This window comes from Eschrichtius robustus, chromosome 2 (genome assembly GCF_028021215.1).
Source record: "Eschrichtius robustus isolate mEscRob2 chromosome 2, mEscRob2.pri, whole genome shotgun sequence".
Lineage (NCBI taxonomy): Eukaryota > Metazoa > Chordata > Mammalia > Artiodactyla > Eschrichtiidae > Eschrichtius > Eschrichtius robustus.
Genome location: NC_090825.1, coordinates 133,529,104 through 133,553,084, shown reverse-complemented (window position 1 = coordinate 133,553,084; position 23,981 = coordinate 133,529,104). Strand labels below are relative to the sequence as shown.

At 37.3% G+C, this 23,981-nt stretch overlaps 1 protein-coding gene across 2 annotated transcripts in view; it reads left to right on the top strand.

Annotated features, from left to right (window-relative positions):
* Positions 1 to 11,970: 11,970 nt before the first annotated feature.
* Positions 11,971 to 23,981, top strand: part of SOX30 (SRY-box transcription factor 30) — a 32,038-nt gene continuing 20,027 nt past the window's right edge. Inside the window, exons 1-4 of one of the 2 annotated variants that reach the window (XM_068534571.1) lie at positions 11,971 to 12,979; positions 14,964 to 15,203; positions 16,419 to 16,598; positions 23,034 to 23,526. In XM_068534571.1, the coding sequence (XP_068390672.1) occupies positions 11,971 to 12,979; positions 14,964 to 15,203; positions 16,419 to 16,598; positions 23,034 to 23,526 (1,922 nt within the window). The remainder of the gene's footprint in view (positions 12,980 to 14,963; positions 15,204 to 16,418; positions 16,599 to 23,033; positions 23,527 to 23,981) is intronic. The other variant, XM_068534572.1, reaches the window with a different exon arrangement.

The window sequence follows — 23,981 nt, the reverse complement described above, 5'->3', positions numbered from 1 at the left end:
TATGAAATTAACTTGGATCCCTATTTCATATCACATAAAAGTTCCATATAGATTAAAGGCCTAACTATAAAGGTAAAATTATAGAACTAATGGAAGAAAATATAATAGAATTTCTTTGAGAAATTTGGGATGGAAAAATATTTCTTAAACAAGACCCTAAAAGCCTAAAATATAAAGTGAAAAAATGACGGATGCAACCGCCATTAAATTAAGGATTTCTGTTCAACAGAGGATGTCAGAGACAAATGAACAGACGAGTCACAGATAAGAAGATATTTGCAATGTTTGAATATCTGTAATAAACAAGGGACTCATGCATATCCACAAGGAAAAAGTGGAAAACACAATAATAAAGTGGCAAAGGGTCTTAATGTACACATTATTCATGGGGAAAGGTGAAAGACTAATAAGTTTATGAAGAGATGCTCAACCTATCTAAAGATCAGAGAAGTGCAAATTAAAACAATTGGATGCTTCTATACACTGATAAGATGGGCAAAATTTATTGAACAAAACCAAGTGTTGGTAAGGAAGTTGGAAAAAGGAAATCCTTATGTACTGCTGTTAGGAGTTTGAAGTGGAATAGCCACCTAGGAGAGCAATCTGTTAGTGAAGAGTTGTATGTGCATACCTTCTGGGTATGTCTGCAGAGCAACTGCTGTATAGGTTTATGAGGTCTTGTCCACAGCAACACTGCTTGTGGTAGGAGCTCACTAGAGGCACCCAAGAGTCCATCATTAGAGGAATGGAGAAGTAAAAAGTGGTGCACAGAATGCATAATTCAGAAGCTCAGAACCAGATATACCTATATGACAAAGGTAATCTGTTTAAAATTGTGCTTCATAAGGGCAGAAAGTAGATCAGTGGTTTTCAGGGCCTGGGAAAAGGGGAATGGGGAGTAACTACTAATGGGTTTGAGGTTTACTTTTGGGATGATGAAACTATTCTGGAATCAGATAATGGTGATTGTTGCACAATGTTGTGAACATACTAAAACCCACTAAATTACACACTTAAAAAAATACTAAAAAAAAAAAATCAGGGCTTCCCTGGTGGTGCAGTGGTTAAGAATCTGTCTGCCAATGCCGGAGACATGGGTTAGAGCCCTCGTCTGGGAAGATCCCACATGCTGTGGAGCAACTAAACCCACGGGCCACAACTACTGAGTCTGCGCTCTAGAGCCCACGAGCCACAACTACTGAGCCCACGTGCCTAGAGCCCATGCTCAGCAACAAGAGAAGCCACAATGAGAAGCCCACACGCAACAACGAAGACCCAACACAGCCAAAAATAAAAACAAATAAATAAAAGTTTTTAAAAAATCAGTGAACATATCCACTGTAGAAAATACAGATAAGCAAAAAAATTTCCAAAAAGTATGCTAAGTGAAAAAACTAAGAAACAAACTGAGTCTATATCTAGGATGACATGTGTAAATTAAAAAACAAATACATGTATACACAAAACATTGTATATCACTAAATGATACATATATAACCGAGGTTCCATTAAGTATTTTAAAGGGGATGGGGGCTTCCCTGGTGATGCAGTGGTTAAGAATCCATCTGCCAATGCAGGGGACACAGGTTCGAGCACTGGTCCGGGAAGACCCCACATGCCGCGGAGCAACTAAGCCCGTGCGTCACAACTACTGAGCCTGCGCTCTAGAGCCCCTGAGCTACAACTACTGAGCCTGTGTGCCACAACTACTGAAGCCTGTGCACCTACAGCCCGTGCTCTGCAACAAGAGATGCCACGGTAATGAGAAGCCCGCACACTGCAACGAAGAGTAGCCCCTGCTCCCCGCAACTAGAGAAAGTCCACGCGCAGCAACAAAGACCCAACACAGCCCAAAATAAATAAATAAATAAATAAATTTATTTTAAAAAAATAATAAAGTGGGTGCCTGGGGGATGGAGGTGAGGGAGAGTAGAACTGGAATGGGAATGGAAATGGTGAATGAAGGAGAAGTGTCATAAAAAAATAAAATGACATGATATGACATGACATAACATAAAATAAAACAGGAATGAGGACTGCAGTAGATAGAATAATAGCACCTCCAAAGATGTCCGTGTCCTAATCCTAGGAATGAGTGAACGTTTTACCTTATATGACAAAAGAGATTCTGCAAATGTGATTAGGGATTTTAAAACAGACTATTCTACATTATCTGGGTGGGTCCAATGTAATCACAACGTTATGTAAAAGATGGAAAGGGAGATAAATGAGCCAGAGAAGATGAGGTAATGATGGAAGCAGGGGTCGGAGGGATCCAACTTTGAAGATAGAAGAGGTTCATGAGCCAAGAAATGTGGGCAGCCTTTAGAAAGAGGAAAAGTTAAGGAATGGATTCTTTCCTAGAGCCTCCAGAAGGAATGCAGCCTTCGTGACATCTTGGTTTTAGTCCCATGTGACCCATTTTGAAATTCTTACCTAAAGAACTATGTATGTGTTGTTTTAAGCCACTACATTTGTGGTGATTTGCTACAACAGCAATAGGAAACTAATACAGAGACTTGCACAAACCAAAAATAATAATCTGCTCGTCTATGGAAAACAATTAACTCAATTCTCTGCACTGAAAGCCTCCCCACCAAAGTCTATCTTCCCCCATAAACAATTAGCACTTGGTTCATTCTGTGTTTGTTTTAAGAATTACCGTGGCACCTATAATATGAAATTTCTAAAATGTAAGTTCAATTAAACTCATAATTTTTTAAAGATAAAAATACACCTTTTCCACTAATTACCATGGATATTTGGTTCCTGTTTGTATTAATCTGCTTGGGCTGCCCTAACAAAATACCACAAACTGCCTTGCTTAAACAACAGACATTTATTTTCTCACAATTATGGAGGCTGAAAGTGCCAGATCAAGGTCCAGTAGAGCTGGTTCCTGCTAAGAGCTCTCTTCCTGGCTTGTAGATGGTCATCTTCTCACTATGTCCACATACGGACTTTCCTCAGTGTGTTCTTGAGGTGATTACAGGAATGGAGAGAGTTCTCAGGTGTCTCTTCTCATAAAGATACTAATCCTGTCAGTTCAGGACCTCACCATTATGACCTCATTTAACCTTAATTACTTCCTTAGAGATCCCATCTCTAAATATAGGCACACTGTGGGTGGGGGTGTAGGGCTTCAGCACAGAAATTTTGGGGGGCATCAAACATTCTGTCCACAACATTGTTTTACTGGATTCATTTTAAGTAACCTTCTTTGAGGACACTGTTGTGACCCTGAACAGTTTGGGTATGAATTTAAAATTTCTTTTGAAAAGTAAGTTGTGTAAGGGAAGAGGAATCATTTGTCTTATTCCCTGTTATATTCCTAGTGCCTAGCACAGAGCTTGTCACATTATAGGGGTTCAGTAAATATTTACTGAATGAATAAATCAGTCAGTCAGCGAATGGAAATTCTCCTCTCGGCCTTCCTTAGTCAATGGAAAAGAACCAATCCCAGAACTTTCTGTAACACATTATCTATTAAGAAAAGAAAACAGAATATATTAGTTTCCAAGGGCTGTTATAACAAAGTATCACAAAGTAGGTGGCTTAAAACAACAGACGTTTATTCTCTCACAGTTCTGGAGACTAGCACTTTCAAATCAAGACTGATTCCTTCTGGAAGCTCTGAGGGAAAATCTGTTCAATGCCTCTTCCTAGCTACTGGCGGCTCCCAGCAGTCCTTGGCATTTCTTGGCTTGTAAATGCATCCTTCCAATCTCTGCCTCCATCTTTATATCATCTTCTCTGTGTCCTCTCCTCTTCTTATGACACTAGTCATTGGATTTAAGGTTCACCCAAATCCAGTATGATTTCATCTCACTTGTTAAGTAATTACATCTCCAAAGACCCTATTTCCAAATAAGGTCGCATTGTGAAGTTCTGAACACTACAAGGAATCTGATGGCAGATAGATTTCCATCATTAAGTAAATAACACTTCCTGCTATGCCTTATATAAACTGTCAAGGAACCAACTACTGAAATTGATATTTTATGTTATTTGACAATTATTATTGATGCCCTTCCATGAGAGATAAGAGAAGAGAGCAAGAGTCTATCAGACCCATTAGCAAATCAAAAGATAGCTTTCTGTGAATAGAAACTTACTGTGTGTGAGTGGGGTTCAGATATTGAATTTAGCAGGTAAAAACTTCAAAGAAGCTATTAAGAATATGTTCAAAGAATTATAGAAAAGTATGATAATAAACAAATAGGAAATCTTAATAACTAGAAGTTATTAAAATTTGAAATTCTAGAGTTAAAAAGTACTATAATTAAAATGAAAATTTCACTGGACACCTCAAAAGTAGAATTGAGATGGCTGAAGAAAGAATCAGCAAGCCTGAAGATTAGATTGGATCAATAGAAATGATCCAATCCAAAGAATACAGGTATAAAGGACTGAAGAAAAATGAACAGAGCATCAGAGACTTACAGGATAATGGTAAGGGTCCCGACATGTGTTAATGGGAGTCCCCAAAGGAGAAGAGAAAGCAAATGGGTAGAAAAAAAATACATGAAGAAATAATGGTTAAAACTTTTCCAAATATGATTTAAGAGAAAACAAAACATACAATCCAAATCTCAACAAATCCCAAGTAGGATAAAAATAAAGAGAACCACACCTACGCTTATTACAGTCAGACTCCTGAAAACCAAAAACAGAGAAAACTGTGAAAGCTGCAAAAGAAAAATGACTCACTATGTATGGAAAAAACAGAAGTATAATTACTGGCTGACTTCTCAGAAACAAGAGCGTAGTGGAATGACATATTCAAGGTGTTGAAAGAAAAACAAGTCAACCATGAATTCTACATCCAATTAAACTAGCCTTCAAAGATGAAGGTGAAATAAAAATATTTGCAGATAAACAAAAATGAGATAAGTTGTTGCTAGCAGACCTGCCTTCCAAAAAATACTAAAGGAAATGATGCTTGACAATAACTTGGATCTGTGGGAAGGAAAGAAGAACATGGGAAATAGTAAATGAGTGGGTAAATATAAAAGACTACATAATTTTTCTCTTATTTTCTTTGAAAACCACAAGTTTGTTCAAGGCAATAAATATATTACTTTATTATTTGGTTTATAATATATATAGCCATAATATATATTATAATAATAGCATAAAGGAAGGAGGAGGAAATGGAGTTCTACTGGTGAAATGTTGCAATATTTTATCAGAATCAAGTCAGTATAGGAAGACTGTAGAAGACTGTGATAGGTTAAAGATGAATATTTTAATCCAAAGAGCATGCACGTGTGTGTGCACACATATACTCTCATACACACACACTAAACCTCATAAACTCATCTAAAAAAATCAACAGAGGAATTAAAATGGTAAGCTAAAAATATCTGTATAACCAAAGGAAAGCAGTATAGGAGAAACCAAAGAACAAAAAGCACAGAGACAACAAATTCCAGAACAACAGACAGAATTCTAAGCATATCAATAATTACATTAAATTGTACTGGACTAAAAACTCCAATTAATAGGCAGAACAATCAGATGGGATTAAAAAGCATATTCTGTTTACAGGAGAAATACTTTATGTTTAAAATACAACACATCAAATGTAATAGGATGGGAAAAGGTATACCAAGCAAACAGTAACCATAAGAAAACTGGAGAGGCTATATTAAAATAGATTTTAATAACAAAAATATCACTAGAGACAGACAGGGATATTTCATAATGACAAAAAGGTCAATTCATCAAAAAGTTACAACAATTACAAATATACTTGCACCTAACAAGAGAGCCCCAAAATATGTGAAGCAAAATTTGACAAAATCAAAGGAGAAATAGACCATTCAGTAATTATAGTTGATATTTCAATATTTCTCTCTCAATAATTGATAATACTAATAGATATGACAAGAAGCAAATCAGAAAGGATACTGAATACTTGAATATTATTAAACAGCTATAATGCTCTACCCAACAACAGTAGAATATACATTCTTCTCAAGTACACATGAAACATTCTATAGAATAGACCATATGCAAGGTGACAGAACAAGTCACAGTACATTTATAAGGACGGAAATCATACAAAGAACGTTCTTTGACCACAGTAGAATTAAATTAGAAATAAAGAGCAGAAGGAAATCTGGAACATCTCCATAGAGTTGGAAATTAAACAGTACGCTTCTAAATAAATCATAGGTCAAAGAAGAAATCACCAGAGATATTAGAAAATATCTTCTACTGAATGAACACAAAATCATGCCATAGCAAAAGTAATGGAAAGCAGGTAAAGCAGTGCATAGAGAGAAACTTATAGCTTTAAATGCTTCTATTAGAAAAGAAATGATTTAAAATCAATAACTTAAAAAATCAACTAACTAAGCTTTCATCTTAAGAAATTAGAAAAAGAAGAGCAAATCAAACCCCAAGTAAGTAGAATGAACAAAATAATAGAGCCCACAGCAGAAATTAAAAGAAAAAAACCAGCAGAACAATAGAGAAAATCAGTGAAACTGATGGTTGGTTCTTTGAAAAGACTATGGAATTGACAAAACTTTAGTAAAATGACCAAGAAAAAAGAGAAAAGATACAGATTACCAAAATTAGGAATGAAAAGGAAACATCCTGAACTCTACAAAAATTTAAAAGATTATGAAGAAATATTATGAACAACCTTATGCCAACAATTTGACAACTTAGCTGAAATGGGCAAATTCATAGACAGAAATTATCAAATTGACTCGAGAAGAAATATAAAATCTGAATAGACCTATATCAAATAAAGACATTAAATTATTTGACTTACTAAAAAATCTTCCTACAAAGGAAAGTCCAGGCCCAGATGGCTTTACTGGTGAACTCTATCAACATTTAAGGAATTGATAATACCAATACAACACAAACCCTTTCAAAATTAGAAGCAAATGGAACACTTTCCAGCTCATTTTACCCTGATACCAAAGTTTCAAAGATATCACAAGAAAACTACAGACCAATATCCATCATGAATATAAATGCTAAAATTCTTAAAAGAATAGTAACTGTATAAAAAAGATTATACATTATGACCAAGTAGGTGTATCCACTAAGGCAGGCTAGTTTAACATCTGACTATCAATTAATGTAATACACGTAGTAGTAAGACTAAAGCAGGGTCAGCAAACCACAGCTCAGAGACCAAATCTGGCATGACTTTTGTTTTTTTAAATAAAGTTTGATTGGAGAACAATCATGCCCACTCATTTACGTGTGTTCTATAATTGCTTCCATTCTACAATAACAGAGTTGATCAGTTGCAACAAAGATCATATAGCTCACAAAACCAAAAATATTCACTATATGGCCCTTTCTGGAAAATGTTGCTGACCCCTAGACTAAAGGGTAATATGACAATCTCAAAATATGTAGAAAAAGCTTTTGATAAAATATCAATATTTACAATACATCAGAAATCAAATCATTTGCAACTGTGTAAATTTAAAATGAAAAAATTTAGATGTGAATTTAAAAAAAGAAAAAGCATTTGATAAAATGCAACAAACATTCATGATAAAGCTCTCAACAAACTAGGAAGGAAGAGAAAGAAACATCTTTAATTTGATAAAAGGCAGCTACATAAAACCTACAACTAACATCACACTTAAAGATAAAAGACATTGCTCTTCCCCTGACACTAGGTACAAAGCAAAGATGTCCACTCTCACCACTTGTATTCCACACTAGACTGGAGCTTCTAGCCAGTGCAGTAAGGCAATGAATACAAAATCAATACATAACCAACTAGAAATGAAATTAAGAAAACACATTCATAACAGCATCAAAAATTAAAGTATTTAGAATGAAGTTAACAAAAGAAGTGCAGAACTGTACACTGAATATTATACATTGTCAAGAAAAATTAAAGACTGAAATAAATGGACATATATCCCATGCCTGCAAACTGAAGACTCAATATTGCTTAGAAGTCCATTTTTCCAAAATTGATATATAGATCCAGTGCAGGCTACCTAAATCAGCAGGCTTGTTTTTGGTGAAAATTGATAAGCTGATACTAAAATTTATATGAAAATCTAAAGGATCAAGACTAGCCAATATGATTTTGAAAAAGAGCTAAGTTTGAGAACTTATATGACATAATCCCCAAATTTACCATAAAGATATAGTAATCAAGACAATGTGGTATCAGCATAAAGACAGACATAGATCAGAGGAACTGAACAGAGTTCAGAAATAAAGCCATGCATATATTGTCAATTAATTTTCAACAAAAGTATTAAAGTAATTCAATGGGAAAAGGATAGTTTTTTCAACAAATGGTACTGAAACAACTGTAAGGTGTTAGGTAAGGAACTAGTTCTTTCTTTGCATAAAAATTAACTTGAAATGGATCATAGTGCTAAATGTAAGAACTAAAACTAAACTCTTCTAGAGAAAATCACGAGAGAAAAATCTTTAATCTTAGGTTAGGCAATGATTTCTTAAATATAATCAATGGCATATTGACAAATTAGACTTCATCAAAGGTAAAAATGTTGCTCTTCAGAAGACACTACTTAGAATGAAAAAAAAAAACAGAACAAAAAGACAAGCCACAGACTGGAAGAAAATATTTGCAAAACATATATCTAATAAAGAACTTATATCCAGAATATATTAAGAATCCTTAAAAATCAAAAATAAGAAAATCAACAACACAATCTAAATAATAGGCAAAAGAAACTTTAACAGAACTAGGCAATAAAGATATATGAATAGGAACTAAGCACATGAAGAGATGCTCAACATTATTATTCACTGTGGAAATGTAGTTTTAAAACACAATTACTTAATATTATATGCTACTACTATAATATATTCTATATATACTATATAGGATGGATAAAATTTAAAAGGCTTTTGACACCAAATATTGGAGAAGAGGTGGAGAAACTGGGACCCTCATATGTTGTAGGTGGAAATGTAAGATGATACATTTTGCAAAGCAGTTTGGCAGTTTTGTAAAATGTTATACATAAACTTACCACATAACCTAGTAAGTCTGCTCCTAGGTGCCTACCCAAGTGAGATGCAAACCTATGTCACCACAAATATTTATACATGAATGGGTATCATATTCATAGCAGCCAAAACCTAGAAATAATCCAAATGCTCATCAGCCAGTCAATGGATAAACAAAATGAGTGGGAGACATCTTACAATAGAATATCCCTGAATAATTAGGTATTTCCATACTATGGAATACTATGCTGTAATAAAATAAAGAACTACTGATACATTAAACTTGATGAACCTCAAAAACATTATGCTAAGTTAAAGAAGCCAGACATATAAGCCTACACATTATTTGATTCTATTTATATGAAATTTCTAGAAAAGGCAAAATTATAGAGACAGAAAGCATATAAGCGGTTGTTTGGGGTTGAAGGTGGGAGCATATATTGACTGCAAATGGGAACAAGAGAACTTTTTGAGTTACCCCAACTTTTTTGAGTTTTTAAATATTTATTAAAACACATCAAATTGTACATTTAATTGTAAACATTATATATAAATCAAACCTCAGTAAAGCAGTTTTTTGTTTTTTAAAAAAGATTGCTTTCTGCTTAAAATATACTCCCCGTATAATATTTGCACTGCTACCACAGAGAACTGACACATCACATGCTTTGAATTACTAATTCAGATTGGAATATGTATTACTCTTGCACAAAATCAACACTAACATGATTTATTCCTCTGCCTCTTTCACTAGCCTTTGTTTTGTCAGTGGTTCTCAAAGTGTGGTTCAGGGACTGACTCTTTCAGAGTGTCTGCTAGGTTAACACTACTTTCATAATAATTCTAAGACAATATTTGCCTTTTTTACTTCATACTCTCATGAGTGTACAGTGAAGCTTTCTAGAGTCTATATGGCATGAATTACAACAAACTGAATGCAGAAGCAGCCGTGAGAATCCAACTTTTTTTTTTTTAACTAAGTCAGACAGTAGATTCACAATTCCACTCTTCTCATTTGGCGGAAATCATAGTTTTATCATGATAATGTGTTATGTTAATATGTAATGGGTTTATTATAGATACTTAAAATGAATTGATAACTATTCATTAATGAATGAATTAAAATGAATTGATAAGTATGACTAGTCCTCAGTTTTTATTTATAATATGGCAAATATTGATAGATAAAACCACATAAATAAAAGCTCTTCGGAATCTTCAATCATTTTTGTGGCTATAAAGAGTTCCTGAGATAAAAATTTGAGAACTACTGCCCTTGACTACCTGCCAGTTGTAAGAACTCCTATTTGCCACATTTGACAACAGGGCATTAGAAAGAGAGTTGGGTCAGGTCTTCTTTGAGAGCTAACTTGTTCTGGTGGCAAAAAATTATCTGCTTCAAGATAAATCTATAGCTTTTAATCACGACATCACTTAGAAATGTAACAAATGTTAATACAAGATTTCTTCTTTCTCTTGGTGATATTTAATGGAAATAAACACAATACAGTACTAGTAAAAGGAGAGGCATAAGCACGCGAAGGACTTGAAGCAATGCCTAGCATAAAAAGTAAGCCCTTAATATAGGTAGTGATTATTACTATTTTATTATTAGACTACGACAGTCTTTATTCATTCAACAGGTATTTATTGAATGTCTACTATATGCCAGGCTCTATGGTTGGCATTGGAGATTTACAAAACAGTCGGCCCTCAAGGCGTATATAGTAAAGCGGAGGAGACAGCAGAATAATACCATAAAAAAATACGTAATTACGAATTGTGGTAAGAACTTTAAAAGAGGTGATAGAGGTACGAGTCCATAAAGGAGATTTGACCTGATTTTCAGAGTCAGAGAACACGTCTTTGAGGAAGTATTAGTTGAGCTGCAATTCAGAATAGGAGCAGGCGGTGTTAAGGAGACACAAGGGAGAAATACAAGTGAGGGCATATTCAGACATCTTTGAAGTAGGAGAAAGAATGATGAGAGGCAGTGTAGCTAAAGCTGGGGCTAGAGTGGTAAGTAGGAGAACTACAGCCCAAGCCATTTGGGGCCTTACGGACCTTGCCAAGACTATTAAACCTTTACTGCGTGGCCTGAGAAGATTTTTTTTGGAGAGAGGGTGTGGGAGGACTAGATTTGTATTTTTCAAAGATTCTTGGCAGCTGGAGCGTAGTGGGACAAAAGCGAAAAGCAGGGAGACTATTTAAAGAGCTATAGCAGTATCCAGCTGAAAGATGATGTAAGAGCAGAACAGAGTAATGGCGGGAGACACCGAAAGAGGTGGATGAATTTGGGATGTATTTTGCAAGCACGGCCCACAGGAGTGGTGATAAATGAAAAGTTTAACTAGCACAGTAATGGCCAAGTCGAACACTCTTCCCATCAAGATCAGCTAAGGGGGTTATTGAGAAGTTGCAAAATTTGCCTTCTTTTCCCTTGGCACAAATCCAAAGACCCCGGTGAGGGTCAGGGCACACGGGGTATTCTGGAATTGCAAACCGCGCGTACAAGGCAGGGATCTCCAGCTCTTGTGAAGAACTCACATGGCTTTATCGCCTGGAGGTCAGTGGCGTGGAACCGCTGTTTCCTGGGCAACGCCATTGTCGGGCGCTCCGGGTGGGGGAGGGGTAACTAAGGACAACGGCCGGAAGAGAACTCCGGAAGAGAGGGAGAGTCACAGGGGGAAAACGGGCAGCACGTGCCGCGGCCCCGGCCGTAGCGGGTGATTCGAGGGCTCGGCACGAGGGGTGCGTGGAGGGCGGGAGGAGCCGGAGAACGTGCCTGTGATTGGCGGGCCGGGGGGGCGTACCAAGACGCTTGTGGTTGGGTGAGGCCAAGACCAAGCGCTGCTTTTTGAACCGCGTAGGGTTCTGGGTAGTAAAGGCCTTGGAAGCGTCTTAACTGAAAGGGGGAGGGGAGAAGGTCGCCAACAAACGGCTGAGCTCACAATCCGGGCCGGGACCCGGCCGGGGCGTCCCCCTCCCCCCATGGAGAGAGCCAGGCCGGAGCCGCCGCCTCAGACGCGCCAACTGACGCGGGCGACCCCGCGGCGCCCGCTGCGCCCCGCTCCGCCCCCGCTGCCTGTCGAGGGCGCCTCCCTTCGGGCTGCGGCCGCGCAGCCCTCTGCGTCGCCGCCCACCCCGTGCGCGGCCGCCATTGCGACCGTAGCCTCGTCGTGCGCGGAGGCTACGGCGTCGGGCGTACAGCCCGCGGCACGGCGGGTGCTGCAGGTGAACCCGGAGCAAGTGTTACTGCTGCCGCCTGGGCCACCACTGCCTCAGGCCCGGGAGGAAGAGGCAGCCGCCTCTCCCGCGCAGGCGCGGCTGCTGCAGCTGAGGCCGGAGCTACTACTGCTGCCGCCGCCGCCGCCCTCATCCGAGGGCGCCCCCTGCAGGCCTCAGTTGCACCCGGTGCAGCCCTGGCAGCTGCATGTTAAGGCAGAGAAGCAGGAGCCGGACCCCAGCTTGGATCCGTCAGTGGGACCTCGGAGGGCCGTCAAGGCGGGCCCTAAGGCCTCCAGGGCGGCGAAGGCGGGAGGCCCCGGGCCGGCCCTCGACAGCCCCCGAGGGGACGAGAAGGGCAAGTTGGAGGAGGAGGAGGTCATGAGCTACACGGCGAAAGGCGGGGAAGGCAAAAGCCTGGCGGCCATCAGAGAAGGAGTCATCAAAACGGAGGAGCCCGAGAGACTCCGCGAGGACTACAGGCTCGGCACAGAGCCTGCGTCCAGTGGCCTGGTCCATGGCAGCAAGGATGTCATCCTGACCCAGCCGTCCAGTGCCTTTGGGCCGCACCAGCAAGACCTCAGGATCCCTGTGACTCTACACACCGTGCCCCCTGGGGCCCGGATCCAGTTTCAGGGACCTCCACCTTCAGAGCTGATACGATTGACCAAGGTCCCCTTGACACCAGTGCCTATTAAAATGCAGTCCTTACTGGAGCCTTCTGTAAAAATTGAAACCAAAGATGTCCCGCTCACCGTACTTCCCTCAGATGCAGGTATTAGACGGCAGGGGAATCAATCTGGTTTTCAAACTTCGTCTGTTGCCCCGTAGCTGACATGTCAGCTGTTGAGAAGCATAAACTAGAAAAATAAAAAAATGGGTCAGGGCAAAGTCTGCAAAGGTATCACTTCTGACTTGTACGTATACCAGTAAAATACGCTAACACGTTCAAGATTCCCAAACATTAAAAATAATTATTTTTTTTAAGGCCCAGTGAAGGATGAGATTTAGATGTGACTAATGTTTATATACAAAAATAGAAATATTCTTGCTAGATAACACAAAGCCCTCAGTTTATATGCTACAGATAATCAACATTTTAAAATACTGTATTATAGTAGCTCAGTATTTTTACATGTATCAAACAGAAGAAAAAATAGTGTTTAATGAAAAAATAAACAGGAAAGTTTATACTGGATTTAGAGGTGATTTATCTTCTTGAAAAATGAAGAGTAAACATTTTCTAGGAGAAAACAGTACATAATTAATTGTAATGGTATTCTAAAAGCTAAGAACTTATAGAAATACAGAAAATGAAAACACTGTAGAATAAGTTGTTTTCAAAGAAATGACCACAGTTACAGTAGTAGCAATTACAAGTAGATATTTTATTTCTATCCATTATTTCCAAATATATAGCTAGAAAAATCTTATTTTAAGATTTAATTCAGACAATACTATGGCAGTAAATGTAAATGGAAAGTCATATTAATCTTCAGTTCATATCTTCATTGACTTTTATCTTTATTGTTTTATTTTCTTTACTAATTCTTCCTCCCCACCCCACCCTCTTGCTTTTTTTTTTTTTCTAAAATTTTATTGGAGTATAGTTGCTTTACAATGTTGTGTTAGTTTCTGCTGTACAACAAAGTGAATCAGCTATACGTATACATATATCCCCTCTTTTTTGGATTTCCTTCCCATTTAGGTCACCACAGAGCATTGAGTAGAGTTCCCTGTGCTATACAGTAGGTTCTCATTAGTTATCTATTTTACACATAGTAGTGTGTATATGTCAGTCCCAATCTCCCAGTTCATCCCACCCTCCCCTTCCCCCCGTGGTACCCATATGTTTGTTCTCTCTACATCTGTGTCTCTATTTCTGCTTTGCAAATAAGTTCATCTGTACCCCGTCCTCTTGCTTTTTATCGTCAGTAATTTTTAAACTTTGTTTTCATTTTCTAAAGGAGAGAAAGGGGAACCTTTATAATACTTATTTCATCCTTTGTGCATTTTAAAATTTTATATATCAAGTAACCCTAAAATAAAGAGAAACAATATATGAAGTTTATAGGCAGTGGTTTTTGATGAATTATGTAAGAGATGTGAATTTAAGCAACTTCCTTTATTGTAATTTCAGCTGTCTCTGTGACTTTAAAAAAGTCACCTTTCTTATTTTCCTCTTATTTTTTCTCCTGGGATGTGGAACTAGTGTTAGTGACCCACCTTGGCAGGTGCTTCACCTTCATAATGAAATATAAATAATACAGTATATTAATAATATAAGTATTTTTGCTTGAATGGGCACTCCAGTGGCATGTAAATGAGTTCCTTTAAACATTTAGGGTACACCCACCTAGTGCTAGGATTATAGTCATTAATAAGTCATAATTCCTGTCCCCCAGTAATAGAACATTTTAATGGGAAATAAATTAAATGTTAATTATTGTTAGAGGTATTAATATAGCTCAAAGAAGTAGTAAGCCAGCAGTTTACTGTGTCTTCAACATTATTACTTCCACAATATCTTCAACAATATTATTCTTTTTGAGGAAGAGAAGAGTCTTTCTAAGCCACAGTTTAGAATGCTGAGTTCAGGGGTTATGAGGAATTCTGGAATGCTGGCAGTTCCTTGGCTATATTGAAGTGTATATTTTCTCCAGATATTTAATAAGTAAATATAGGTGGAAGTGCACTTCACTTTAAAATTGTGTGTGTGTGTGGCACATTAATTTAGTGTCTTAATTTTTGTCATGTAGGAATACCAGATACTCCCTTCAGTAAGGACAGAAATGGTCATGTGAAGCGACCCATGAATGCATTTATGGTTTGGGCAAGGATCCACCGGCCAGCACTAGCCAAAGCTAACCCAGCAGCCAACAATGCAGAAATCAGTGTCCAGCTCGGGTTAGAGTGGAACAAACTTAGTGAAGAACAAAAGAAACCCTATTATGATGAAGCACAAAAGATTAAAGAAAAGCACAGAGAGGAATTTCCTGGTAATCAAATGAAATGAACAAAGCCTCTTTCTAATCTCTTTAAATTTATTTAGGTAAAGAATAGGTTAGGTTGAGACTGAAAGACAAGAATGTAATTTTTTTCTAATCTGGTATGTACAATAGAGAAAATACTGGCTAATATTACAGTAATGATTTAATTGATACTGGGCATAAGTTTCCTTAAACAGAACAAAGTAGAGGGATATCTGGTCTCATATTTGCCAACTAATACAAACCTGGGGACAAACAGTTTTACTGTCGTTTTGATTAAATATATAAATATAAACGTAATGAAGGTAAAGCTCCAGAGTTCTAGGCTATAATTTTTCAAATATGCTAGAAAATGAAGTTCAAATTAGAGCAACAGAGAAAATATGCAGGGCACGCTGCAGGCATTAACACCATGCTCCATTTTAATATTATATGGTTATCAGAATATAGTGCTGCCTTCTGATTGATAAATTTATCCTCATCATGATGTAGTTTGAAATAAATTCTGATTCTCTCCCCAGCAGTGAGGACATTGATATTAAGCTTGGTAAAAGCACAATGTATGGCCAACATATTGTGCATGGTGGGAAAAGAATAACTATTTTTCTAAAGTAGTAGCAGAAAGGTTCTAGGGGGGAATCGTCAGAGCAGCAGTTACAGGGAACCAGTGATTCTCTTGGTTATACAGTGGCTACAACTGCCCTAACTCCACTTTTCTGAGTTTGGAAGGAAATTGGGTGGTTTGTGGACTTGGAGACTGCCAAGTCTAAGAGAGTGACTCTTCCCGAAGAAGGCATAAAAATAGTGGCTGGTCATTAGTAACCACTTCATCATAAGATATAGATAATTGTGTCTTACAGAAAGTGAGGAAACAGGAGGAGACAAATAGTATCTTACTGGGACATTGTTTTATGGGTAGAGGAAAAGCTTTGGGATTCAAACTCAGTGCCTTTAATGTTGATTTTACTATAAATTCATTATGTGTCTTTGGATAAAAGACATTTGCCCTTTCTCTTTGAATTATGGGTTACAACATTGGCCACTAGTTAGGAGCCATATGGATATATATGCTAAAATGCACAGAAATAGTATCATAGAGCTGGAAAAGATACTTTAGACAATTAAGACTTAGAAGTGTTTTGGACTTTTAATGTAAAAAGAACTATTTAAAGGCTAAATAGGATCTATATGTTCAAATTAAAAATCGTTTATCTTCTTCTCTAGGTTGGGTTTATCAGCCTCGTCCAGGGAAGCGAAAACGCTTCCCTCTAAGCGTTTCCAATGTACTTTCTGGTACCACACAGAATATCATCTCTACAAATCCAACAACAATTTATCCTTGTTGCTCACCTACCTACTCTGTGGTAATTCCCAGCCTACAGAACACCATCACTCATTCAGTTGGTGAGTTGGTTTTATTGTAGATTACAAATTTTTTAATGGCTGTGTGATAATTTTACCTCTTAACTTGAAATTTTGTTTCTGTTAGCTTAAAAGTTTAGAACAACAATGTTAAGAAAAAAATCAAAAATAGAGTGAAAACATTAAATCAGAGAAAGAAAGATTTCAGTAGACATCAAAGCCCTTGGTTTGCTAGAGTAGCAAATATTCTATGTCAGACCTTTTAAGCAAATCAGGATGAGTCCATAGATTATGCAGATAATGCAGGAAATGACTGAGGTAATTCAATAGGAAATAGGAATGTGTTTTTACTATTAGCATAAAAGAATGCCTTGCTGATGGGGTATGAGGCATCCTGTCCTGGAATATAGTAATGATGACTGATCTCTTAAGACCATTTTTTTTGCTGCCCTAGAAAAGCAATGGAAGTAATCTATCTTCTACCAGATATTTCGTTCATTACATTGTCTTTCCCTAAATTTCTCCTCTATTATCAGTTCTTCACAACATTCCTGTCTTTTGCTTTTAAGAACCCAAAATTGAGAATCTAGTATCTTAAGAACTTGTTATAGGTCTATCCATCATTAGTTTGTTCTTCCAGAGCCTATTTTAGTCATCTCTTAGGCAGAGCTTTGTACGTTCACTACTTGCTATCACTTGTCCTGAAACTACTGTTCTTTCCAGTTTCTACCTACTTATATCTATGTGCTGAGAGGTTTAGATATCTTGAAAATTAACTTATTAGGATCTTAGGCATTTTCAGTTTTTTTCCTGTGTATCATTATAGCAATGGATACCAACAAAGCCACATTCAGCGTATCTAGGCTCAAGGCAAAGAAAGCTGATCCTATCACCCTGTTCTCTCCCAGAACAGTCAGGCACTTTCACCCTTTGCTATTTGGTACTATCTCTTTTAATCCTGTATTTCAATCTAGGCTTGATTGTGCTTTTTTTTAACTTACCTTGTTTTATCTGTTATCTATGATTTGCACTTTTATCATCTGTTTCTTCTCTTTACCCCTTTTTCTAAGACCCCTCTTCCATGTCATTCTATCCACAGTTAAATGCTGTATGTTTTCTCTCCCCAGTAATATATTTATCAGTGTTCTTACTTGAGGCAGCTGACAGTTTTATACAATATATTATGCAATTCTGAGCAAAGATTTGGGGAGATAGAAAGTGGTAGAGCTCTTGCATCCATGATGTTTTATTTAAGTATGACAAGCAGAATTATAGGAAGCATTTCAGAGCCATATACAAAGTAATCAAATCTAAGGATAATGATCTTTTGTTTGCTTTTTTCTTTTTAAATTTCTCTTATTTCTAGTAATATGTAGTATCAGTAAAGATTTAATTCTTGGATCTCAAAAGATTGAAAAAATCATTATCTTTTAAGTATAAAATTTGGGAATTATTTTCCCAGATATATAAAGTTATGTGTGTAATAATTATGATATATATATATAATAGTTATGATGAGATTTATTGGCTATTCTGCTGCCCAATCATACAACTTTTGAAATATGTTCTTTTAGTTTGTACTCATCAGCTTGGCATTATATTACTTGGAGGAGTTGTTATCAGTTGCAAATTTGGAAATTTCACTATATATTTTATATTCTAAATCATTTATAAAACTGTTAAATAAGAACAAATTATAGCACAAATCCCTAAGAGAATCTACTTTTAATCGCTTATTATCTACAGATACAAATTTTTACACCATCCCTTTTTTTGTTTCTTTCAACTAATTTTATGTTATATTCTAAACACAAAGTCATGGTAATTGTGTTTTCCAAACTTGTTTTGTTTATTCCCATGGAAGAAAGATATCAAGTTAGTGAGGTATAATTTATCTCTTATCAGAAAAAATTTGCTCTCTTTTTTCCTAGCAACCTTTATACACTAATACATTGTATAGATTTCATCAGCTTTTCAAGTGTAGAAAATAGACTCACCAAACTATAGTTCTCAAGTTCACTACTTCCAATAACAAGTTCACTACTTCCAATAACTTGGAGTTATGTTGACTTTCCAAAAATGCTCTGGCATAGCATTTTTGGCAGAGAGACCATTTGTGTTTACTTCATCTAATATTTTCTCAGTTCTAACTTCGAGTTTCTCTAAAGTTCTTCAGTGAATGCCACCTAAGATCTTGTGATATTCATTTTGTCAATTTGGATTAGAACATTCTGTGAACTTGCCCCTGCTATGAACATGAATTAGGGTTCAGATATCTTCTTAAGGTCTTCTTTTGTAGGAAGGGAGTTTTGGGTCTCTCTGTTCTTTCGGTTGCCTTTTATACCATAATGACTATTCCATTGATTCCACTGAGTCTCTTCTTTCTGTAAAAGTATTTTAAAAAGTCACTTAATATTGACTTTAAGATCCCTCAGATGTGACTCCTTCAATTTTCCTTTGGACCTCTTAATTTTTACTTGCATCTGACTCATACACTTTGGCTTCTCTTTTACACATTTGGACAAGCTCTTCATTTTAAAAAGATATCTTTCCCTTTTATGGGTTCTCTTTGATTTGGTCAGTTAGCCATAACAACTTTCTGATATTTGAGACACATTTTTTCCTTCTGGGTTTTTAACATTGTCATATAAAATAACCTTCATTTTTCTATGAACTTTTTATTTTAGTTATCCCTATCAGCCTTTTTTTCCTAGCCTGTATCTGTAGTTCAAAAAATCTAATAATTTTGTCTCTCACGTTTAATCCCACATCTCAAGCTTGTCTCCTGTTTCTAGGTTCTGAAAGTACTTACAGCCTGATAGTCCAGAATACTTTTTAGCTACTTTCTTTTATCGTATGTCTTTGATGCCAGTTATGCCGGCATTTTCATTTTATATTAAGTGATCAAATTTATTTATTTTAAAGGATTCTGGAAGTTTGGTAGAAGCTATATTTATTTTAGCCTGGCTTTTAAATGTCAGTTTTATATATTTAGGAATTTTCTGGTGAGATTATTTCATTTCCTACACTTTTATTTCTCACACCTGAAATGGGTTTTCCTTATTACATCTAAACTCAGTTGACATCTTTCACTCTTCTGAATTCATACATTTTCTCTAAATTTTTACTTTAAAAATGTTAACTACTATTTTAATTTTTTGGTAGTAAACGTGATGTGATTTTGGCTTACCCATCTATTCTTATTTAACAGAAATAGAACAAAAAAAACCCTCCAACATTCTGATACTGTCTTGTCCCTGACTTAAGATCAGTTCTAGCAAAGTTTTATATCCATAAGAAACAAAGATATGGCTTGAAAATTCCTTGAAAAGTGATGTAGCTCATTATTGTAGGTTTTCTTATGAGGCAAGGAAGGTGGAATCTTATGGTTCAAACTATAGTAAGTCTTCTTAGGTTCCTCATTACCATTTCTGTCCCCAAAGTCCCATCTTTCTTAGCAGTTGTCTAACTGTTCTTCCCAAGTCTCCATTTCCCATCTCTGTCTCTATGTCTCTGCCTCTTACTCTATTTCTCTCTGTCCTCTCCTCCTCTCTCTGCCTCTGTTTCTCTCTCCTCAGCCATATGCTCGTCCACCTGTTCTTCTTTCTACCTCTATACAACTTTTTCTTGTAGAGAAATTTGGTCTGTCCTCAGTTTATGCCATTCTCTACTCCTTCCTGTTCATCCCAGTCACACAACAAAAGCCTGGTTGCGTCCTTCATCCGTTCAACACAGGCAGTAGAGTCTTCCTCTTTAGGAGTGGGTGGGAGAGATTTGCCAGAATTGTTGAAAGTTATTAATAACTTTAAATTTTTTCTTTTGTTCTTATCATATTGTACTATAGATCTAAAATTCTGCTCTGTACCTCATGTAACAATTAGATAATGCTAGCTGCCTCAACACTCACCTAAACATAACGGTTTAAACAGAATCATGGTTTATTTTTTTACCCATGTAAAGTCCAAAATAAGTATTTCTGACTTTCTTCCAAGGGATTCATGGACACAGTTTTCTTCTACCCTATGGCTCTTCCATCTTTGATATGTAGCATCCAAGTGTGCATGACCTGCAGAAAGGAAAAGAGCATGGAGGATCATGCATGAGAGTTTTTTATGGGCCAGTTTCAGAAATGGTGCATATCACTTCTTCTTACATTCCATTGGTTAGCCTGAGCCACGGGACCGCTCCTAACTTCAAGGGAGGCTGAGAAATGTAACCTAGCTGTATGCTACAAGGAGCGAAACCAGATGACTGGCTGGTCTTTTCCATACTTTATCTACAGTGTGATACATTAGATCTCTGCCCTTTCCACAAGTCTTCCCTATTCACTGACAGTTTATCAGTGATGACTAGGTGTTGCAGACTTTAACCTCTTGTTTAGCAACATGAATTTTGACATTTAGGACAGCTTCATTATACTACCATATAATTCTCTATGCATCTGATTTATCTGATTTTTTACCTCAGGCCAAAATGGTGCTTGACACATGTTAGTTGCTTAGTGAATATTTGTTCAGTTAAATGAATGCATGATTTTATCACCTCATGCCTCACTGGTACCCCTTATTTTATAAAAATATCTTTGGTAGAAAAGAACATTTGTATCAGCTAAAAGATGAGTCCCTTCCTTCTTCAATAACTGAAATAATATCATTGTTCTCTACGGCTCCTATAATTTGTGCTTCCTTTGCCTAAAATGACCATACTTCTTTTCTGAGGACTAAGAGCCTCTTGTACTGTACAGGGAAAAGAAATCTGCGTCAGAGGTAGATTTTAGGAGCAGATGTCTTGAGTGCAGTGATAATTCAGTGAATAAAACAGAGATTTTACAGGTCAGCCTGGCTTCATAGTTGCATAGAGAAGGAGATTTTTCTTATACCAGATGAATGGTAGAGATTCTGTCAGCTATAGGCTTATTTGTTTGTTTTTTTCTTTCATCTAGTCATACCTTTCTTAACTATTATTAACCAGGTTCTGTGCCAGGTAATGGGGATACAAACATGAATTAAACTGTGCCTGCTCTTGAGCTCCCAGTTTTGTGATTGTGATAAGGGTGGCAGACCTGCAAATTTACACTATTTTATGATATGTGATAGATTTATAGGTTCTGAGGGAACCTGAAGAGGGAAATTATGTTCAGGAAAGGCCTAAGGCCTGTGTCTCACAGATTGGAGGGCTAGTCCATGTAACCCCATTAACTGAGAATCAGTATAGCTTCATCTACACCCTGCTCCTGTGTTGCCTCTACTTCACTGGGTCAGAGGCCAACTTGAAACAGATATACCCCTTAATTCCCTACCTCCAGGTTTAAGGGGGAGGAGGGGTAGTTATTTGACTTACCTGGAGAGAAGGAAGGAGAGGAAGGTATTACCTGGCCAAGGCTGAGAGAAGACTCACAATCCTTTTGGCCTCTGACAGAAACATTTCTAACCACAGGGTCTGTTCTTGGACTGCATCTTCTATATTAACAGAGACCTAACTGCACTGAAATAAACTAGATCATGAATCTATTGCTTTGGCTTCTCTCTGTATTTCTGTGAAAGAATTAAGTTAAATTTAGGCTAAGTGTGTCATTTGGATAACTCAGCAACTCGGTCAGCAGTCCTCTCTTCTTCAGGATCAAAAAGATCAAATACATGATTATTTCACTTGCCTCTAAAAATTCTCCTATATCCATCATGCCCTGCTGCGATAATATTCCTTTCTTATCTGTCACAAATTGCTGACCTATGGCAAGTCTTAGTCTCACTTGGGAATTTCCTTATGTATTCACATTGAATGCAATAAGGCAAAATAATTTTAGTGTTTCTTTAGTTTTTTCCAATTAAAAAATTAAATGTCATTTATAATTTAGTTTCATATAGAGAAGTATACAAAATAAAAGAAAAATGACCCATACCACTATGATGAAACCTCTATTAATATGTAAAATAAAATTGATATATTTAGAAAATAGAAAATTCAAATAGTACCAATAGATATAAAATGAAAGTCTGGCATCCCACGGCCCTGTCCCCTCTTCCAGATGACCACCTTTTAAAAGTAACCACTATCAGTAGTTTCATATTATTTCTTTTAGAAACATTTATATATATGTACCAGCATTTGTGTGTATTTGTCTTTCACTCAATCACTCAATCATTTTATTCATTTATTTATTCATCCAAAAAATATTTTTTAAGGGCCTATTCTGTGCCAGGCAGAATTTTGAGCCCTGGGGATACAGTAGTGAACAAAACAGAAAAGATCTCTCCTCTTATGGCACTTAGAATCTAGGTGGGAAAGAGAGACAAGAATGTAAAATAAATGAACAAGATGGCTTCAGTTTGTTCAAGATGCTAAAATAGAGTGGTGATGTTCTTAGGTAAGGTGGTTAGTGAAGGCTTCTGGTTGTACAGTTTATTAAGTTCTGCTGAAAAAAGAAAAATATGGAGTGACTCAGTTCATGCCTGACCCATGCTATTTTTATTTCTGAAGGTGAAGCTCTACCCGCCATCCAGCTGCCCCCACCTGCAGTCCAGTGCCCAAGCCCCATCACACTTTTCCAGCCGAGCATCTCCAGTACTGCCCAGGTGGCTGTCCAGGCTCCAAGTTTGCCCCTCTGTCCACCACTCCCACCCCAGTGCTTTGCTGGGCCCTCCCAAATGGACACGCATCAGCTGCATTCTGGAGCCAGTTGTTCTGTGAAGAGACCTACTCCTGTCTCTCTGGAGAGCACCAGCAGGATTCCAACTAGTGCAAATACTGCCCACGCCAGATTTGCAGCTTCTACCATCCAACCTCCCAAGGAGTATCCCAGCCTCTCCACTTGTCCCAGAAGTGCTCCAATCCCCCAAGCTCCTCCTATTCCACACTCACATGTCTGCCAGCCCCCTCCCCTTGGCCATGCAGCCACATTGTTTGGGACCCCACCGCGATTCTCTTTTCATCACCCTTACTTCCTACCTGGACCTCACTACTTCCCATCAAGGTAAATGAACAATTTATTTCCTTTCACCTAAAACTACTTATAGCTAATGAATTTTTACCTCTGAAGGCCTCTCTTATTTACTGAAAAAGGAACTTCCTCATTACTGCTTGGGATCTATATAACTTAGATTAGTGGCTAAATAGGGGCCAAGCAGTTAACATAAATACATGGAGGGGCCAGATGAGGACTGGGGAAGCCAAGGAGAGTGCATGCCCCATCTTATGAGGCAGCGCTACTCAGTTCCAGCCTACTGTTGCCGCATGAGAATACAGGCTCCAGTGTTGTCAGATCTGATTTTCCTCTTGAAAAAATAATCAGTTATACGTGACCTTAAGATCATTTAGTCAAACCCCCTTATTGTATAGAGGTGTGGTTCTGAAACTTTCATATATATATATAAACCACATGTGATCTTGTTAAAATGAAGACTCTGAGTCAGCAGGTCTGGGGTACAG